This window comes from Malaya genurostris, chromosome 2 (assembly GCF_030247185.1).
Source record: "Malaya genurostris strain Urasoe2022 chromosome 2, Malgen_1.1, whole genome shotgun sequence".
In the NCBI taxonomy this organism is placed as follows: domain Eukaryota; kingdom Metazoa; phylum Arthropoda; class Insecta; order Diptera; family Culicidae; genus Malaya; species Malaya genurostris.
This window is the reverse complement of record NC_080571.1, coordinates 121,068,183-121,090,695: the sequence shown is the minus strand read 5'-3', so window position 1 is coordinate 121,090,695 and position 22,513 is coordinate 121,068,183. Positions and strand designations below refer to the sequence as shown.

Genomic DNA, 22,513 nt, shown 5'->3' with positions numbered 1-22,513 from the left:
GCATAGCTTCGGAACTACTGAACGGATTGCTTTCGAATTTGGCACAGATACTTTTTGCTCTTCAGAGATAATCATAAGGGAATTTTCAGGGGGATTATGGCCTTAACATAAGGGGAGGGAATCGATGACGAATTTTATATAATTTGAAGAGAGTCAACATTTAGACTAGAAGGAGGGGTTTTTGAAAATAAATTTTCATCCCCCGTGTTTTGTAAAACAAGAGAGAGGTAAGAATTTCAAGGTCGTAGTAGATAGTATTGCTGTTTGTCAATTTTAATGCATCGCAATTTTCTTTAAATAATTTCAAAAGATCTGGTTCCATTTTGGCCGGGGAATTCAAAGAACTGAGGGAAAATAATCTTTATCTGCTTATGAACGCGAGCGTATTTAAGTCTCAGCATAACTACGAAACAACTAAACGAATCGCCACACAGTTTGGCAGATGTATCAAAAGTGGGAATCGATATTTTTAAAAAGCACAGATACTTTCTACACTACTAATCATCATGTAATCATGGAGGAAGTTAAATCAAAATAGGTTATAAGGTTATTTCGACGATGAGGGAGTGTAGCAAGTGCCCTGAACATGAAAAGTGTCAGGGAAAAATGATAGGGTTTTACGAAAAATTGGTACTTCTTTACGAGTACAGTATATTTCTAGCAACTAAGTGAGGTTCACAAAAATATTCACAAGAGGCAGGGGGATTAAGTATTCTCAACATTGATCTGAATTGACGAAACCATACAATCAATATGCATTTTATTATGTAAATTGAGAAAACTGTTGACTCAAGGTGATTGAAATAAAATTACAACAGGTTTTTTAAATGTTTCTAACAAAAGAGTTCAAATATAAAACTGACCCAATTTGCCGAGAATACCATGAAAATTATGATTATTGTGAGATCTGAAATGGGACACAGATCATTCGCAATCTGAACATGAATGGAGTATTGTTCAATCGGGATGCCGTTTAAGTTATGTTTCACTACAATCAGAGTATTTCACTAAGCAGGGTAAATTCGAGAATTTTTTCGGCCTTCACTTCACGAAACATTTCCGAGCAACGCCGGGTAATTCAGCTAGTATTCTATATATCCGAAGTGTTCTGCCAAAAATCGCCCTCATAGGCTATAGGTTTCTTCTTTTCAGCCTTATTCATAACATTCACGAGCAAAGTTGAATACTGCTCTATAACTCTTGAAGGTAAAGACGATAGGTCTAAAAAGGGTAATTCTACATAAATTATAGGCGATATTTAATTTCGCCAGAAAAAAACACACTTCCATATAAAAATGTTCACACCTCTATGTGGGCATCATGCTCAATTATTTTTGACATTTCACTTCTGGGTGCACGCTAAACGCAAACTATTAAACATGACTGAACTAATAGCCTTTTCCGTCACGAGATGATGTTACTATGATGTCTTTTTCGATTTGTATTGAATTCGTTAAAGTGATCCATATTGATATATAATATATTTGAATCCAGTAACCTGTAGAAGAAAGTAACTTTTTTGACTAAGTTCACAAAACTACCTCTCGATTCTTTACTTTATTTTTTCTAGTTGCTCAAGTTTAATTGCCATATTGTTATTTTAGTGAATGTTTGTTTTGGATTATGATTGAAATCTACAGTGTTAGGATTTAAATTTAGTGGCAGTCACCCGGATGCCATTTGATTTTTACATTAGGATATAATTTGCTTCGAGCACATCCTGGTGGGACAACAATTTGACCAAATCGGTACTATATAAAGCATGACTGATCTGAATATTTGTATATAAATCAGGGCTGCTTTCACAAAGGGACAGTGGGGGCAGGTGCCCCCGGGCCCACGGTCTTAGAGGGCCCTTGACGGGACTCATCGACCAAAAAAAGGGAATTCGGTTAATTAGGGGTACACAAATAACTCGTGCCCCTGAGCCAATTAATACGTAAAAGCGGCACTGATATGAATTAATAATTTGATTTTTAGGTGAACACAGAAATGATAAACAGATGACAACTGAGAATCCACCAACCCTCTCACTTCTGCTTAGAATAAAATTAAAGATGTAATTGTATAAAAAAAAACCTGTTTTAATCCACCTAGTGGTGTAATGATGCCTTTCTCATATCAATCAAAATATCATATATAATACTGTGGTATTCTTCAAAATTATTTTTCTTCGATTCTTAAAAGAATAATCGAAATAGATTTGTTTGACCGTCTACTGATAAAAACTATCAATTGGAAAAGATTTGAGGTCCATTTAGAAAACTTTTTACGGTTTTTGCTCTTTTCAGTGATGGTATGAAAATTTTAACACACTTTACCCTATATTTCCGGATCCGGAAGTCGGATCCTGATGAAATTCAGGAATTACGTATGGGACCACAGGACCTTTCATTTGAACCAAATTTTGTGAAAATCGGTCGCGCCATCTATGAGAAAAGTTAGAACACATATTTTCATTTTTTTGCACATTTTACCCCATAAAGTTAGGGCAAAAAACGTTACATACACACTTACGCACATACACACACACAAACACACACACAGACATTTTGCGTACTCGACGAACTGAGTCGAATGGTATATGACACTCGGCCCTCCGGGCCTCGGTTCAAACGTCGGTTTTCACAGTGATTGCATAACCTTTCTATATGAGAAAGGCAAAAAAAAAAAATTCTTCGATTCTTAAAAGAATAACCGAAATCTGTTTGTTTGACCGTCTACTGATAAAAACCATCAAATTGGAAAAGATTTGAGGTCGATTTAGAAAATTTTTAAAGGTTTTTCCTCATTTTCCGTGATGGTGTACAATTTTTAACACACTTTACCCTATATTTCCGGATCCGGAGTCGGATCCACATGAAATTCAGGAATAACGCATGGGACCACTGGACCTTTCATTTGAACCTGAGTTTGTGAAAATCGGTCGCGCCATCTATGAGAAAAGTTAAAACACATATTTTCTTTTTTTTGCACATTTTACCCCATAACTCTCGAACCTTTCATTTGAATAGAAGTTTGTGAAAATCGGTTAAGCCATCTCTGAGAAAAGTTAGTGCACTTATTTTCACAATTTTTTGCACATTTTACCCCATAATTCCGGAACCGGAAGTCGGATCCAAATAATATTCAGGAATTTTGTATGGTACCACAAGACCTTTCATTTGAATCTAAGTTTGTGAAAATCGGTTCAGCCATCTCCGAGAAAAGTTAGTGCAAAAAAACGTTACATACACACATACGCACATACACACACACATACACACACACATACACACACAGACATTTTGGGTACTCGACGAACTGAGTCGAATGGTATATGACACTCGGCCCTCCGGGCCTCGGTTCAAAAGTCGGTTTTCACAGTGATTGCATAACCTTTCTATATGAGAAAGGCAAAAATTCCTAAATTTTACATGGAACCGACTTACGGTTCTGGAATTATAGGGTGATTAGTGTAAAATTTCCAATTTCAAAATACTTCTTCTCTTTTCTCAGAGATGGTGTAACCGATTTGAAAAAAAAAACTTCAAATTATGTTCATGGTCCCATACAAAATTTCATCCGGATGCGACTTTCGGTTTCGAAATTACAGGATGATGTGTTGAAAATTTAAAACAGTTCTACAATTACAAAACACGAATACATATTTCAAAACTGGGCTCAAATCAATTCCAATCGATAGACCTTGTTTATTATTACTTCTTAAGTTGAGTTTAAGGCACAAATCCCTGAAAATATGGGGAACGTGTCGTTATGAGCCAATTTATTCTAATACCTGTTCCCGACTTCCGGTTCCAGAAGCATCGGAAATATTGTTCACAAACACTAAAATCGAACTCACTTTTCTCAGCAAAATTAGTTTCAAATGAAAGGTTCATAATTCCATACGAAATACGAAATTTCATCCCGATCCAACTTCCGTTTCCGAAATTACAGGGTTATGGTAACGGAATTATAAAAATTTCAAACCTGCATATAAAGCGCACCGAATATGTGCTGGTACAGAAAAAGAAAGCATCACACCGCCTCTACGAACGAAACGTGCTTTCCACGTTTTTACTTTAATCGAAAACATTAAATGTAATTAAAAACGTCAGAATTGGCTTTTGAGACGATTTCCGCCTCATTTTGACGACAAGAGAGTTGTGCATCATTACTCGACCACGTTTAAAATCAGCTCACCAGTCAATAAAGGTAAACCTTTTTTTGTTAGCACAATATTTTTTTCTTAAGGATCAAGAGTAAACCAAGTTAACTTGTGTTGGTAATTTGTGTATTACGTACATACATTTAATTTGGTACATATGTCATAGATCTACACTGAAATGAAAATCTTATTTATAATCATTAGATTTGTCATATGAATCATATGCAGAATATAATTTATAGAAGTTATATGAAAACTTATAATCTGAAAAGTGTACGTTAAATCTAAATAGACGTTACCATGATGAAAATTATGAGAATATCCCATATAATGTATATGGAAATCCGATGAAACCTAACTCGTTACATAATTTATATTCATTGGATATGTCTTATGAATCGTACGCAGATGGTATTTCACAAAAGACATATGACAATTTATGACCTTTAATGGAACTCTACATAAAATCTAAATGATGTTCAATATATTTTATATGTTCATAATCTTTATGATATTGATAAAAATACTATATACAAGTTATGCGAAAATTCGATAAAACTTAACCAATATAATTTTAATATTCATTACATTTTTCTATAATTCACATGCTGATTATGTTTAATAAAAGTCATGTGAAAACTTATAATTTTCATTGGAAGCGTACATCAAATCTGCAACAAGGAAGAAAACGAGACACTGTTTTCTTAAGCAGAAGAAAATAACAAGAAATATTTTTTGAACTTATATATATAATGGAGTTTGTTTTTACGAAAGAATAGTTGTGAATCGTACTGCTTGAAGCTGAAGAAGGAGTTGTGTCCTCGATATTCATCAACTGCTCCAGACAGTTTTTTAGGAAGTTCCGTTATTTCAAATCGCTGACAAGACAGCTCATTCAATTTCGTTCAAGGATATGCCCTAACGGATTATGAAATAAATATCCGGTACGTTTCATCATTCTGTCTGTCTAATAAGAGGATTTAAATTATTTATTTATTGTTTCGGGATCCTACTTCTCCTTCGCAAATATCATAACGACTAGTATAGCTCAATTCCTTGATAAAAGAAGTAGTTTCCGATTCGTTGTGCATCTGATTCGTCTGGTAACAGTAAATATCCGATGAAATCAGCCAGTTCCAAAGAAGTAAGTGTAGTTGAAATATTAAAATAAATTTTCATTATGAATCTCTTTATATACGAAAAATATAACAAGTATTTGATAAGACAATTATTCATATTGTTTTTGATTCCCTTAAGCACCATTATCCCAGTATTTAAATTAATTTGAATCTTATATGTATCACTTATTCAATCAAATAGCAATCATTTGATCTATATATAACTGCTATATAGAACTGGGATGACCTCCATCAAAAGTTATATATAAATTTCATGAAACTTGTCATATGGTATAGATAAACCTATCTATATTAATTTGAAGTGAATATAATATGCGCTTCATAAATTGTTTCAATGTATGTTGTGTGGAAATCTAGTAATGGTTATAGGGCGCGCCAATAAATTTAACTCAGACTGGAAATTTCATTCGTTATATGAAAATCTTGTAAAAATAACGTTACGAAGAGTTTTATGTTTCATAAGATTATCTAATATATTTGACATGATGTTGAATACACTTTGTAGCTATCAAGGGAAATGCTAATAGTGAAAAATCATTAGAATATCATATAATGTGAAAATGAGAATTTAGCTCAGTGTATGTATTCTTATAAACAGTGCAACAATAATATTTTTAACAATAATTTGATTTCAAATGAATGTTAAGCCTGACTTTTTGGATGAACTATCAGTTTTGATCAATTTTTCACCAACATAGAGAATTGCTTACATTTTATGAATGTAGATTTTAATTCCCTAATAAAAAAGTTAGCAACACTGCTTCAATGCATTTTTATCCGATTGCGCTACACAAATTAAACAAAACTAAATGTTTTCTGTTACAAAAGCAGTTTTCTGAAAAAAATAAATAGTTTTACGACAACATGCCATATTAATTGCCTTTCGCGTGTTAAATTAAAGGTTCCTATTTTGCGGGTTTACATATAGAAAGTACGTAAATCTTCATATCGCAATAATATCTGCAAGAGGAAATTCATATAGGAATGTGTGTGTTGCTAATTAAATGTGTTAGAGGAAGTAAGATGAAACAGAAATAATTTTTCTTGAGCAGTTTTAAGGAAAACGGAAGAGTTTTAGGCTAAGATTTTAGCTTTTCTTGAATTGCGATTTCAAGTAGAATGAACGAAATTCTTTTGCAAATTTCGTATCATTGAAAGCACAACAACTAACACAACAATGAGCCAAATGTCATCTCAAGATCGGTATAGTAAAATGCCGAGACAGATCAGCAACACATGATTTTGCTGATTACTTAGTAATCAATATTATATTTTCCGAAATTCGTAGATTTACTAATTTTTCGGCAAAATGCATCTTTTCGCCGAAATTCAGCAAAATCTTGTGCTGAACTCATGAATTATTAACAACTGAACTAAACTAAAACAACTTGTCCTAGAATAAAACTTTGCATGCACTCCTAATATAGTTTTCAAACACTCTCTTTAAAACATTATTGTCAGTTCAATTCTTTCACACATTTGTTATGGATTTTTTGATTTATTACTTCTTAAGTTGAGTTTAATTTACATGGCCGCCGTTTTGATGTTCTATACCGTAGCCTTTATTGGCATCAAATAAACTTCGAAATACCAAAACGAGGAAATATGATGGGGATTTATGATTCATTTTCAGAACGTATGCATAAGTTTTGACGCAATGAAACAGATTTATACAAAAATGACGATAAATAAAAAAAAAATTTACAAATCATGGAGACTTTCTCTAAAATCGCATTTATTTCAAGGCGATTAGTTATAATTCTAATTTTTATCTATACATTTACGATAAAAATAAAAGCGCTTGAAGTTTTTGCCTTCAGAAAAAGCCTCAAACTCGTAATTAAAATCTCATATATTTTTACTGATTGCATTCAAAACCGACATCGAAATGACAGTTTATTAATTTCATTTCACAACTAAATACGTTAAACCTAAAGCGCTTATGAACGATTCGTCTCCTTGGTTTTTAGCTTATGCACTATTATTTTTCTTTAACTTAAGCATGATTATAAACGGAGATCTAACTCAAATATCAGAAATCGATAATTTCGGAATTTTGCACTCGAAAAATTCTTATTTATATCTAATGTTTATATCTGTACAAAACAAGTTGAACCTTGTCATTGACAGATTGACATTAGTATTAACAAAAAAAAACAAACGTTCAACAATAAAAGTTTTTTTTATTACCATTCGCGACCTTCTGCTATCCTCAATGTTAAAGTGTGTCAAAATAATTCAATAATTAAATCACCAAAGCTCTGCTCCATCAGACGGATCACGCGTGCCCACCAAGTTTCCCTTGAAAGGGCGAAAGATAATCTCAATTTCGCAGATTTTTTTTTTCATTACCGTTCTGTGCCTTGCTCGTTCTAACAACTGTCGAGCACCACACCTCGTCTGCTGCAGTACGTGGGCTAACTGCACTAAAAAGTAGCAGCCTATGTACGAAGCAAGCATGTTCAGTATACTACAGTCAAGTATCGAATTTATGCAAGCAAACTTGTGCACGTATCTAATCAAGGACCGAATGTGTTTCACATTAAAACGGAGTCGAACATTTCAGTTCGTGAAATCAAGTCTTGCTTATCCAATGCAGCAGGTCGCAAGCGCGAGATTGAACTTGTACCTTCTACGCATAGAATAGAATACAAGTGCAGCTATTATAAACGCACTTTTGATCTGCATCAAAAAATGAAACAAAAAAGAACAGACTTGAAAAAGGTGGCTCTGTGACACTCGTGCCATGAGAGCAACTTTTTAAAAGATATCGACTATAAAAAGGAGTAGACAGTGTACTACAAAATATAATCAACATACGGTTGTCAAACAGTTCACATATATCCCAAAATGGCATTCAAAGTAAGTTGATTGTTAGAAGTTACTGCTAGACACAGGCTAATATACTAACTAACATTGACAGTTGATCGTGCTCGCCGCCATTGTGGCCGTAGCAAACGCAGTAGCTGTTGGTGTTGGATACCCAGCTGCCTACCCAGCTCTCGGTGTTGCCAAAGTCGCTGCTCCAGTAATTGCCAAGGCCGTCGATGACTACGATCCAAACCCACAGTACAGCTACAGCTACCACATTGCCGTAAGTTAAGTAACATGTTTAATGGTGACAAAGTCCTTAAACGATTTTGAAACAGGATGCCCTGACCGGAGATAACAAGGAACAACAGGAATCCCGCACCGGGGATGTTGTCACTGGATCGTACGCTCTGGTTGAACCTGATGGCACCCGTCGTGTTGTTGAGTACACTGCTGACCCAGTCAACGGATTCAACGCTGTTGTTCACCGTGAGCCACTAGCTGTCAAGGCTGTTGCTCCAGTTGCCAAGATCGCCGCTCCTCTGGGATACCCAGGATATGCCAGACCCATCCTCGGTTAAGCACTATCAGCAGGCTGATCGATTCAAATAGGATCACTTGTGATTGCACAGAACTCCACTCCTGCATTGCACAGCAGAACTCACTGCTCTGTGAAAGTCAACAATGATTTATCCTTATTCATTCATCGAAGACCGACCACCGCATCGTATTATGGACCGTGATTGAAGGCTCGTACAAAACACGTACACCATGTACAAAACACAATTAGAATCATTCATTTGTAAATAGTAGCATATTCGCTCAAAGAACGTAAACGTACCATACGAACATCATCTATTCTGCATACAAAGAGCAGTGCATAAAAACCACCGCACTCTACTGTTATGTTTGACTGTGTGTGACTTAAGTGTTATTCTAGTTTTATTAGCTCAATAAATGCAAACTCGGAACAGTGAAACGATATATCAACGTCAGTTTTTTTTCGAACTTCAATTCGGAAAAGAAAATTTCAAAAAATTTGATTCATCCGAACTTTAACGGATTACCATATGCTAATTGCATTCTTTTGAAGTTAGTCCGTCATTGACACATTGTGATACGATGAGATTGAACGTAGCTTTTAAGCTTTTTTTTGCCATTGCATTTTGCTCGGGACCGATATTTTTCAATTACCGAAATCAAGGAACTGTTAAACAAACAATTAAACACCAGTACTCACAGTTTGCTCCATGCTCCTTTGGGTCCGTACAGGAACCGTTTCAATATTTGCCATCTTCGGTCGACGTGTGCATCTTTAGCTCTCCGCTGCGTTTGCTGCACATTAACGCGAGCGAGCTCCTCCGATTGTCGTATTCGACAGGGGATCAATATTCTTTCCTGTAAGCAATAAGATAAATCGGTTGTGACTCGCTTGGAAGCAATCGCTCATCATCATGAACGAAACATGCAAAGACACCGAGAGAAATATTTGTTCAAAATGAGAATCTCGAATGCTACGCTTTCGCAGTAAAAACTGTCAAAATTTTCATCAGTGTGTGGATCGATTATTTATTATACCTGGAACTTCCGTCGACTCTCCATCTGTAGCTTGGCACGGCGCTGGGACGAAAATTTGCACGACTCGTAGCACTCGGCCCAAAAAGTGTTCAACGGTTCCCACAGCGTATTGGATAAATCTCTTTGGTACGATGTGTACAGAGGTTTGATCTGAAAAGAGTAGGAAATAACGAAGAAAGGTTAGTTCAGAGAAGAGACTCACGTGTCGAGAGTAATGTGGAAATGTGAAATAATTCGAAACATGATGATTGAAACTGACTCATGACCTTTCTGAGCATTCAGACTCTCTGTTGCATATAAATATACGGTGATTGAAAATGTTTCCGGAAATAAACGCGAATTCTGGTGGGTTGAATTTGAAAGTTTTAAATTGAAATTCATTCGAATTTAAATTACTGTAGCATTTGAGCGTTTCCTGAATCTAACATAAGAAAAGTGGGGGAAAATCACGATCGACTTAGGTACACGTTTTCTGTAAGGCAAACCATTAATTTTGTATGGATAGGAAGACCCAATTCGACTCAAGATAGATTATTAAAAAGGCATTTTTGCTCTTGGTTCGAATCGGTGTAACTCGGAAGTTGTTATTTGTACAAGAAGGTGTAGGGAAACAATTTAGCATTCTGGAAAAACTGAAAAAAATCATTCCAATCATTAGTTTCCTGTCGAAAATAAATTTCAAAACACCATCTTTAATTTTTTTGCTATATTTTTGTTTCTAACTTGTTATTAAATCCAGCATTTAACGTTGACCCGATTAATGATCCTCAAAATACGTACACGGAAAGAAATCCGTTACTGCTGTTATGATTAAATAATCATGACATTAATCATTCTAACTTGTCATGAAACCATGAGCAATAAGTCTTTTCCCATGAAAATTAATCATGGTCCGAAAATGCGTTACTTGAGAAATGTATTTCTTTCAGAGCTCGTAACTCCGATTTTCTACCCGGATATCACTTTGAACCCTCTTCCTCAAGTGATGTGATAGATTGCTTAATAGAGAAATGAAAAGGCAAGAAGCAGATATTGAAAAACAAGAGCTACTGAAAATATTTATTTCATACTGAGGTATATTCCTTTCATAATTGTGTTGTTTCATCCAACAACTGTAGAGACTTGACAACATTAAGATTTTAAATAAATATTTTAAATAAGATGATTTGGCAAACGATTTTTCGAAAACAAAAATAAAGAAAAATCGTTCAGCGGTATTTGCAAAAATTCGACATAGAGTTTGTTTTAAGAGGTTTGATTCACACGTGTTTTGTCATGCAGTTTGTTGTTAATTCATATTCGAAACCTTCATATTTTAAAACATAACGCCTGAATTTATGTTGCAATGACTATCATCGCAGCAGAAACACGCCTGAAGTTATACCCAACAACGTCAAGTGCGTTACGCTTAAATTTCAGCGAAATCAGTTCTAATGGATCATAATCCCAGAACTTTTAATCATGGTGTATTATCATAACATGAAAATATGCTATTTTCCCCAAATCATGACTCGTTTTGCTTATATCTAGAATCGTAATTTTGCCCGTGTAGAAGTTACAACCACAATACCCAATTAATATATTATTAAGATTATAGCAAGACCAGATATTGGCCCTTATTCTGCGAGTCGAGTGAGGTGAGATAAGTCGAGTCACCCGAGTCACGCGATTCTGACAGTCGAATGAAGTGACAAATTGAGTCCCAATGTGATTTTATTAAACATTTGACCTTGTGAATCAAAAACCATTTTGATCTAGATTAAATTTAACAGTACACTATGTTACTACACGACCTTATTATTTTATTCATAAATAATTTTGGAATACTTTTCTATAATTATTAATATCAAGACCATTAGTATTATTTCGTCTAACCGAATGATGTTCGGCTGTGCCCTATATCATTCATAAGTTCGTTCACCTTTCCGAATCTAGGAGTAGATTTTTTTGTTTGTGTAAAAAATACATGAAGCAATCTTTTTTCTGTAAACCGCTTTCAGACAGTTGGGCTGAAGTTTTTCATGTCAACTTAAATAATACCTGCATTTAACTTATCGAATTTGCTACTTTTGCCGGTTACAACTCCCGCTTGATCTGTCAGGACCAATATTCAATTGCAAGGAAAATCATATCGTACACACCTCCTGGCCATCGTCGGAAGCGTACTTCACCAACATACGACAGTCAACTTGATACGCTAATTAGTGCGGTTGTGTTTTGCAACAATTTGCTCTTTTAATTTTTCACAGCGTCACCGGCTATCAGTTTATCGAAACACGTAGTAAAATCGAGTGTACCGGCCATCGCAACCAAATTCATGGAGGAAACTAATTAAATATATTTTGGCAGGAACTATCTCACGTCACCCGAGTCGATTCGTAGAATAGGGTGACTACAGTCACGTGACAGCGAGGTGAGCTTTGTCGAGTCACCTCACTCGACTCGCAGAATAAGGGCCGTTATATTTCAGGTTAAACTATACTAGAGAATTGAAAAAAAAAAAAGAGTTCAAACACTTTTGTCGATCATGTTTTTGACTTTCAACCCGAAAAATGCTATACTTCAATAAAGATCAGTAACAAACATTTTTTCCAATTTCACATACATGAAGATGCTTTTGATAACAATAATTTAATATTTGATTTTGAAATGACGGCCTAAATTTCAAATTTGAGAACGTTCCTAAGTAATTCCTACTTAAATTGTGCAAAGTTTTTTTTTTCAAATATTAATTTTAAATGGAAAATAAATATTTTTCAAGATGATTTATCGCTTCTTCTCTTACGAACAAAGAAAGGCAAGGCAAAAGCTTTAAAACTGTACTAATATATATATTGGAAAAAGTGATGTTCAAAAACTAACACAGCATTAGACGCAGTTCATTGAATTCTGCAATGTTTCCTCAGATATGATTTTCACAAGCTTGGAATCAAATGAATGCTTGAATTTTTCAATTTTTTCGGTGTCCGATTTTTGTTTCCGAAAACACAGAGTGATAAGTGTTAAAAATTTCAAAACGTCTTCAAAAGTGACGCTGCAATAAACGATATACAAAATCTAAACTGGGCTCCAAACCAAAATCTAAACTCAGCTCAATACTAGTCTTTTAGTTGCAGATTGAAATTTAGTTTTACCGGACCCCGGATGTACTGGAAATAGAGAAAAAAATCTTTAAAAATCGTATCGATTTTTTTTACTTCTGGCTGTACTTTATACTATGTTGATCTGATGATTTTTTACGAAGTTCTAGATAAAAAACTTTGTTAATATTACATTGAAAAATGTTCGCTGGTGGCGCTGATGATATCATCATGGCCTAACACAAACTAAAGTAATATCGAATCACTTTCACAATTTTTGGATCAAAAATCAGTAAAATCGAAATGAGTTGGTTAGGTCATTATTGAATACGATCTACAAATTGCAGATGTCGCATTTTGCCCGTTATCATCTATATCATTGCATGAACATTGTTACATTCATGACTCAGACAGAAACGATTTACCTTCGGTTTGAAAAGCTACCTTGAAACGATATACCTTCGAATTAGAAAAGCTCAATCTCTCCATATCTTATAAATCTATTATAGTATGATTTCGTAGTATTTTCATTACTTCCAATCCGGAACCATGAGCTGGGATTCGAAATTTGCAATGTAGAGTTTAAAGCAACCGACCCGCATTATGGGAATTTCCAGTTGAATCATTTTTCTGTGAGTCAATCTAGGTAGATATCAAACAATCAAACCGGAATGAAAATTCAATTTCGATGGTTTTTGAACATTACCTGCGGGGCTTCTGGCTGCGGATTACGCAAACTAATGTGACTAATAGGCAATTGGTTGATCATCAATCATAAAAACTTGCTATTCGAATCGATGTTATATAATCTTCTTCGATTTTTCGGTGTCTTTCAAACGAATTTTTATTCTAATCTAGATTTACAAAAATCGATTCAGCCATCTCCGAGAAAATAAGTGCCCATTTTGATCAAATATGCCCGCCAATCCACACACATACACGTACAGACAATTCTCTACTTCAACTGAACGAGCGAACTGATTCGAATGTTATTATTGAAAGTCGACCCTCTTGGTACAAAGAAGAAAAAACTGAAAAACTATCATACATTAGTTAATTTCCTCAGATTCTCTAAGGTACATAGTTTTGTTTCACTGAATTTAGTCATTTCCGTTCATTTACAACTATTGTTCAGTACCAAAAAAAGCTTTACAACTATTGTTCAGTACCAAAAAAAGTTCTAAAATAGCCCCTTTGTCATTCATATACCGGTTGGAAGGAAACGACGAAAGAGGTAAAGAGCGATAGGTTATTTTTGTAGCAATATGGACTTACACTAGTTATTATATGATGCATATATATCCTTCCAACCTCAGTTGGTTCTCATGCCCCGATGCAATCGTAGCGTATGTTGGCAACTCAAAACTCTCCGGTTCGGAACCAGTCGCTAAATTGCGCATGACTTTTTTTATGGCAAATCTAATCGCCTAAAGGTATGCAATTTCATCTTACTTCGCGAAATCTATTTTTAGATTTGCACGGTAAAGCTATTTCCTCCAGAAAATGGGTAATAACAGCTGAAAAGTGGTACTAAATTTGTAACAAATTTAGATATAATATTGATATTTACATAACAAGGTTTGTAATAATTTTGTTTTCACCTAGGTTAGATTGACTTCGGCTATACTGGTTCTAAGTTCCCGATTCCAAACGTACCGAAAATAGTAGTCAAAATGTCTAAAATGAGACTCGCTAAATTTTCTCAGAGATGATTTGATCGATTTCCACAAACAGACTTAAATAAAAGTTTTCATAGTTTCATAGGGTAAAGTGTGTTTAATCATTTAGTGCGACGATGCAAAATAAAGAAAAAATCTTATTAACTTGACATAACTGTTTACAAAGGTTATGTTAGTTTATACCCAAAGAAAGTTTCTTGTTTTATTCAAGATAAAAAAAATTTCTTCACAGAATCTTCTAATGATATTTGAAAATTTTAAATAATACTAGCTGACCCATCGAACTTCGTCTCGTCCAAAAATTAATTATTCGAATTTCTGGTTTTGGATAACAGAATTGTCAACCTATGACTATGTGGTTAAAGTTTTCCTCCATTATTTTTCTAATTACTTAACCTACTATCAACGAAATTCGGCGCACATTCGCTTTAGCCCAAAACAGGAAATATCACAAAAAATAGTGTGAAATTCTTCTGTTAAGCAAAAAATGAACAAATTCTCAGATTTCTATTATGAACAATGCGTTTTTTGAGGAACAGGTACTCATACGTGAATGTTCACCTGACAGAACAACAAACTTTTAAGCAGTTTCTTATACACAACAAATTTCTATTTTTGTGTTCGGTAATAATTTTTGCGACAACGATCTGTAAAATTTTTTTTTTACTGAAATATACGTAAAATTTATCCAACGTACGGTCACTACTTAATATCGGAAAATCCTATGTGAAAGTTACGATACATTTACTGACACGATGAACTGTGTGAAATGTCATTTCTCTTGAACTGAGTTAGTTGACGACGTTTTACCAATATTTGGAAAATCAATAAAAAATAATAAAGAATTTCAGTAATCATCACTAAAACATTCAGCAGAAATATAGATCTGTCAAATAATATCATTCTCGGACGTAAATATGTAAACATTTCTAGATTTGTAGAGCAAAAAATATGGAGCAAATTGATTGCTGTGCACAAAATAGATAATACTGATTCCTGGCGGTAAGTTTTCATTGAGAAAATGTATTTATTCAAAAAGCCTTCTACAACTGTTTTATTTCCGGATTCTTAAAATATGATGGGTGGCTATTTCTACATGCATCGAGCATCCGAAAGATATTTGATTCGTTTTATTTGTATAAATTATTTCTGGAGAGCAAATGTAATTCAATTCATTCATCACACGCAAATAAATTAATTAATCCGATAGAAATTTGTTTCGAAAACAAAATTGCTCCTTCCTTTCACAGATCTAGAAAACTAAATTTACCAAAAAAAAACCCTTCTTAATCCACCTAGTGGTGTGATAATGCCTTTCTCTTCTTTCATAACAGTCTCATGAAAATATGTTTCATACTTTTATTAAATAATTTTGGATACTAATTTTGACACCAATTGATTCAGAGTGATTCGGGTAGTTCATAAAAGCATGCTTCAGTGTTTATGTCACACAGTCAGCATCATTTTTCCAAACTAGTGCTTGACATTTGCGTTGCCTATTTGTATGAGAACAGTGATGCTAATCTAAAAAATCGACTTTTTGAGACTTAGAAAATATATGAAAATTTCCCAGAAAGTTGATTTTTTCAAAAAAAATTTTTTTTTTAGATGACACTAAATTTCGATGTTTTATGCAGTTTTAAGAGTTTTGGCATCAAAAAAAATTTTCGATTTTGGAAATTTCATGTACTCCCCCCTATGGTGCTTTTTCAAGATCGAAAATTGTCAAACCTTTACCACCGGGTAGCACCCCTTAAGCATGTCCGATTTAGGTCAAATTTTGCATGAAGGCTTTTTCCGAGGTGCTTAAACTTTTGAGCACTAGAACTTTACGAAAATAGAGTTGATCCCAAAATTTTGGCACCCTTATATATATAAGAACGGTAAAAATCAACGTGTTTTGTCGGTTACGTCACTTATACAATCATATATCTGGAACCAAAAGTCACAACCATTTGATCTTCGAACTTGATCAATGGCACGACAGTAGCTTTCAAACGAGCCCAAGTTTGTTAAAATCGGATCAGCCATCTCTGAGAAAATTGAGCGCGTTCAAATACAACGCTTTTTGTCGGTTACCTCACTTATACAATCATATATCTGGAACCAAAAGTCACAACCATTTGATCTTCGAACTTGATCAATGATCCGATAGTAGCTTTCAAACGAGCCCAAGTTTGTTAAAATCGGTTGAGCCATCTCTGAGAAAATTGAGCGCGTTCAAATACAACGCTTTTTGTCGGTTACGTCACTTATACAATCATATCTCCGGAACCAAAAGTCACAGCCATTTGATCTTCGAACTTGATCAATGTCCCGACAGTAGCTTTCAAACGAGCCCAAGTTTGTTCAAATCGGTTCAGCCATCTCTGAGAAAATTGAGCGCGTTCAAATATCTTCGAAAAGTGCATACACATACACACATACACACACACATACACACACAGACATTTTCCGATCTCGACGAACTGAGTCGAATGGTATATAACACTATGGGTCTCCGAGTCGGTTTTTCCAGCAATTCTAATACCTTTCTATAGAGAAAGGCAAAACCCTTCTTAGTCCACTTAGTGGAATTTTCATATATCTTTAAAAATCACCATAGGGGGGAGTACATGAAATTTTCGAAATCGAAAAAAAATTTTTGATGCCAAAAGGCTTAGAATTGCATGAAACGTCGAGATTTAGTGTCATCCCGAAAAAAAATTTTTTTGAAATAATCGACTTTTTGGGACTTAGAAAAAATATGAAAATTTTTCTAAGTCCCAGAAAGTTGATTTTTTCAAAAAAAAATTTTTTTGAGATGACACTAAATTTCGATGTTTTATGCAGTTTTAAGAGTTTTGGCATCAAAAAAAAATTTTCGATTTTGGAAATTTCATGTACTCCCCCCTATGGTGCTTTTTCAAGATCGATAATTGTCAAACCTTTACCACCGGGCAGCACCCCTTAAGCATGTCCAATTTAGGTCAAATTTTGCATGAAGGCTTTTTTCGAGGTGCTTAAACTTTTGAGCACTAGAACTTTACGAAAATAGAGTTGATCCCAAAATTTTGGCACCCTTATAAAGGGTGATTTTTTAAGAGCTTGAGAACTTTTTTAAACAATAAAACGCATAAAATTTGCAAAATCTCATCGGTTCTTTATTTTAAACGTTAGATTGGTACATGACATTTACTTTTTGAAGATAATTTCATTTAAATGTTGACCGCGGCTGCGTCTTAGGTGGTCCATTCGGAAAGTCCAATTTTGGGCAACTTTTTCGAGCATTTCGGCCGGAATAGCCCGAATTTCTTCGGAAATGTTGTCTTCCAAAGCTGGAATAGTTACTGGCTTATTTCTGTAGACTTTAGACTTGACGTAGCCCCACAAAAAATAGTCTAAAGGCGTCAAATCGCATGATCTTGGTGGCCAACTTACCGGTCCATTTCTTGAGATGAATTGTTCTCCGAAGTTTTCCCTCAAAATGGCCATAGAATCGCGAGCTGTGTGGCATGTAGCGCCATCTTGTTGAAACCACATGTCAACCAAGTTCAGTTCTTTCATTTTTGGCAACAAAAAGTTTGTTAGCATCGAACGATAGCGATCGCCATTCACTGTAACGTTGCGTCCAACAGCATCTTTGAAAAAATACGGTCCAATGATTCCACCAGCGTACAAACCACACCAAACAGTGCATTTTTCGGGATGCATGGGCAGTTCTTGAACGGCTTCTGGTTGCTCTTCACTCCAAATGCGGCAATTTTGCTTATTTACGTAGCCATTCAACCAGAAATGAGCCTCATCGCTGAACAAAATTTGTCGATAAAAAAGCGGATTTTCCGAATGGACCACCTAAGACGCAGCCGCGGTCAACATTTAAATGAAATTATCTTCAAAAAGTAAATGTCATGTACCAATCTAACGTTTAAAATAAAGAACCGATGAGATTTTGCAAATTTTATGCGTTTTATTGTTCAAAAAAGTTCTCAAGCTCTTAAAAAATCACCCTTTATATACAAGAGCGGTAAAAATCAACGTGTTTTGTCGGTTACGTCACTTATACCATCATATATCTGGAACCAAAAGTCACAACCATTTGATCTTCGAACTTGATCAACGGCCCGACAGTAGCTTTCAAACGAGCCCAAGTTTGTTAAAATCGGATCAGCCATCTCTGAGAAAATTGAGCGCGTTCAAATACAACGCTTTTTGTCGGTTACGTCACTTATACAATCATATCTCCGGAACCAAAAGTCACAGCCATTTTATCTTCGAACTTGATCAATGCCCCGATAGTAGCTTTCAAACGAGCCCAAGTTTGTTAAAATCGGTTGAGCCATCTCTGAGAAAATTGAGCGCGTTCAAATATCTTCGAAAAGTGCACACACATACACACATACACACACACATACACACACACACATACACACACACACACACACATACACACACACACATACACACACACACACAGACATTTTCCGATCTCGTCGAGCTGAGTCGAATGGTATATAACACTATGGGTCTCCGAGGCTCCGTTCGAAAGTCGGTTTTTCCAGCAATTCTAATACCTTTCTATAGAGAAAGGCAAAACAGTAATACTTTACGGGTCAAGACGTTTACATAGGAGTTAGGATTGTTTTGTAAATTTCGCCGAACGTCGGTATTGAATGATGAAGAAGTCAGTAGAATTATGACAGATCGAAGTTCTGTGGAACTCTACTCTCTCATTCAGCAAATAAAACTTTTTCTGAACGGATTACCGAATGTGTTCAGTCAGTAAATCTGTACCGACATCCTTAAAAAAAAATAATTCGGTGTGTACAGTTTTTAAGCAGCGAGAAAGTTGTCTCAGAATCTGTTCTGTACGTTCAAGTTATCAAAAAGCGTACCATGCGTACTTCAGAGCTCTAATATTTGGTGGATATTTTCAGATACTTTTTGCCTTTCTCTATAGAAAGGTATTAGAATTGCTGGAAAAACCGACTTTCGAACGGAGCCTCGGAGACCCATAGTGTTATATACCATTCGACTCAGTTCGACGAGATCGGAAAATGTCTGTGTGTATGTGTGTGTGTGTGTATGTGTGTGTGTGCACTTTTAGAAGATATTTGAACGCGCTCAATTTTCTCAGAGATGGCTGAACCGATTTTAACAAACTTGGGCTCGTTTGAAAGCTACTGTCGGGCCATTGATCAAGTTCGAAGATCAAATGGCTGTAACTTTTGGTTTCGGAGATATGATTGTATAAGTGACGTAACCGACAAAAGGCGTTGAATTTGAACGCGGTCAATTTTCTCAGAGATGGCTAAACCGATTTTAACAAACTTGGGCTCGTTTGAAAGGTACTATCGGGCCATTGATCAAGTTCGAAGATCAAATGGCTGTGACTTTTGGTTTCGGAGATATGATTGTATAAGTGACGTAACCGACAAAAGGCGTTGAATTTGAACGCGCTCAATTTTCTCAGAGATGGCTAAACCGATTTTAACAAACTTGGGCTCGTTTGAAAGGTACTATCGGGCCATTGATCAAGTTCGAAGATCAAATGGCTGTGACTTTTGGTTCCGGAGATATGATTGTATAAGTGACGTAACCGACAAAAAGCGTTGTATTTGAACGCGCTCAATTTTCTCAGAGATAACTGAACCGATTTTAACAAACTTGGGCTCGTTTGAAAGGTACTATCGGGCCATTGATCAAGTTCGAAGATCAAATGGCTGTGACTTTTGGTTTCGGAGATATGATTGTATAAGTGACGTAACCGACAAAAGGCGTTGAATTTGAACGCGCTCAATTTTCTCAGAGATGGCTAAACCGATTTTAACAAACTTGGGCTCGTTTGAAAGGTACTATCGGGCCATTGATCAAGTTCGAAGATCAAATGGCTGTGACTTTTGGTTCCGGAGATATGATTGTATAAGTGACGTAACCGACAAAAAGCGTTGTATTTGAACGCGCTCAATTTTCTCAGAGATAACTGAACCGATTTTAACAAACTTGGGCTCGTTTGAAAGCTACTGTCGGGCCATTGATCAAGTTCGAAGATCAAATGGTTGTGACTTTTGGTTCCAGATATATGATGGTATAAGTGACGTAACCGACAAAACACATTGATTTTTACCGCTCTTATATATATATGGGTGCCAAAATTTTAGGATCACCTCTATTTTCGTTAAGTTCTAGTGCTCAAAAGTTTAAGCACCTCGAAAAAAGCCTTCATGCAAAATTTGACCTAAATCGGACATGTTTAAGGGGTGCTGCCCGGTGGTAAAGGTTTGACAATTTTCGATCTTGAAAAAGCACCATAGGGGGGAGTACATGAAATTTCCAAAATCGAAAATTTTTTTTGATGCCAAAACTCTTAAAACTGCATAAAACATCGAAATTTAGTGTCATCTCAAAAAAAATTTTTTTTGGAAAAATCAACTTTCTGGGACTTAGAAAAATTTTCATATTTTTTCTAAGTCCCAAAAAGTCGACTTTTTCAAAAAATTTTTTTTTCGAGATGACACTAAATCTCGACGTTTCATGCAATTCTAAGCCTTTTGGCATCAAAAATTTTTTTTCGATTTCGAAAATTTCATGTACTCCCCCCTATGGTGATTTTTCAAGATATATGAAAATTCCACTAAGTGGACTAAGAAGGGTTTTGCCTTTCTCTATAGAAAGGTATTAGAATTGCTGGAAAAACCGACTTTCGAACGGAGCCTCGGAGACCCATAGTGTTATATACCATTCGACTCAGCTCGACGAGATCGGAAAATGTCTGTGTGTGTGTGTGTATGTGTGTGTGTGTGTGTATGTGTGTGTGTATGTGTGTGCACTTTTCGAAGATATTTGAACGCGCTCAATTTTCTCAGAGATGGCTCAACCGATTTTAACAAACTTGGGCTCGTTTGAAAGCTACTATCGGGGCATTGATCAAGTTCGAAGTAAAAATGGCTGTGACTTTTGGTTCCGGAGATATGATTGTATAAGTGACGTAACCGACAAAAAGCGTTGTATTTGAACGCGCTCAATTTTCTCAGAGATGGCTGAACCGATTTGAACAAACTTGGACTCGTTTGAAAGCTACTGGCGGGCCATTGATCAAGTTCGAAGATCAAATGGCTGTGAGTTTTGGTTCCGGAGATATGATTGTATAAGTGACGTAACCGACAAAAATCGTGCTATTTGAACGCGCTCAATTTTCTCAGAGATGGCTGATCCGATTTTAACAAACTTGGGCTCGTTTGAAAGCTACTGTCGGGCCGTTGATCAAGTTCGAAGATCAAATGGTTGTGACTTTTGGTTCCGGAGATATGATTGTATAAGTGACGTAACCGACAAAAAGCGTTGTATTTGAACGCGCTCAATTTTCTCAGAGATGGCTGAACCGATTTGAACAAACTTGGGCTCGTTTGAAAGGTACTATCGGGCCATTGATCAAGTTCGAAGATAAAATGGCTGTGACTTTTGGTTCCGGAGATATGATTGTATAAGTGACGTAACCGACAAAAAGCGTTGTATTTGAACGCGCTCAATTTTCTCAGAGATGGCTGAACCGATTTGAACAAACTTGGACTCGTTTGAAAGCTACTGGCGGGCCATTGATCAAGTTCGAAGATCAAATGGCTGTGAGTTTTGGTTCCGGAGATATGATTGTATAAGTGACGTAACCGACAAAAATCGTGCTATTTGAACGCGCTCAATTTTCTCAGAGATGGCTGAACCGATTTGAACAAACTTGGACTCGTTTGAAAGCTACTGTCGGGCCATTGATCAAGTTCGAAGATCAAATGGCTGTGACTTTTGGTTTCGGAGATATGATTGTATAAGTGACGTAACTGACAAAAGGCGTTGTATTTGAACGCGCTCAATTTTCTCAGAGATGGCTGAACCGATTTTAACAAACTTGGGCTCGTTTGAAAGGTACTATCGGGCCATTGATCAAGTTCGAAGATCAAATGGCTGTGACTTTTGGTTCCGGAGATATGATTGTATAAGTGACGTAACCGACAAAAAGCGTTGTATTTGAACGCGCTCAATTTTCTCAGAGATAACTGAACCGATTTTAACAAACTTGGGCTCGTTTGAAAGCTACTGTCGGGC

General features: G+C 35.6%; 2 protein-coding genes across 3 annotated transcripts in view; one reads left to right on the top strand and one right to left on the bottom strand.

Annotated features, from left to right (window-relative positions):
• LOC131432212 (neurobeachin-like protein 1) overlaps positions 1 to 22,513 on the bottom strand; it is a 191,964-nt gene that overhangs the window by 93,185 nt on the left and 76,266 nt on the right. For both annotated transcript variants that reach the window (XM_058598346.1, XM_058598347.1), the window contains 2 exons: positions 9,679 to 9,828; positions 9,341 to 9,498 (listed from right to left, as the gene is read on the bottom strand). In XM_058598346.1, the coding sequence (XP_058454329.1) occupies positions 9,341 to 9,498; positions 9,679 to 9,828 (308 nt within the window). The remainder of the gene's footprint in view (positions 1 to 9,340; positions 9,499 to 9,678; positions 9,829 to 22,513) is intronic.
• On the top strand, positions 8,077 to 9,095 carry LOC131432218 (larval cuticle protein A2B-like). Its single transcript, XM_058598354.1, has 3 exons — positions 8,077 to 8,151; positions 8,213 to 8,383; positions 8,439 to 9,095. The coding sequence occupies exons 1-3, from the start codon at positions 8,140 to 8,142 to the stop codon at positions 8,679 to 8,681; spliced, it is 426 nt and encodes a 141-aa protein (XP_058454337.1). The 5' UTR covers positions 8,077 to 8,139; the 3' UTR covers positions 8,682 to 9,095.

Bases quoted from the DNA above. Each gene is read 5' to 3' on its own strand.
- LOC131432218 (XM_058598354.1), top strand. The intron at 8,384-8,438 runs GTAAGTTAAGTA...ATTTTGAAACAG, and splicing joins GCTACAGCTACCACATTGCC to GATGCCCTGACCGGAGATAA.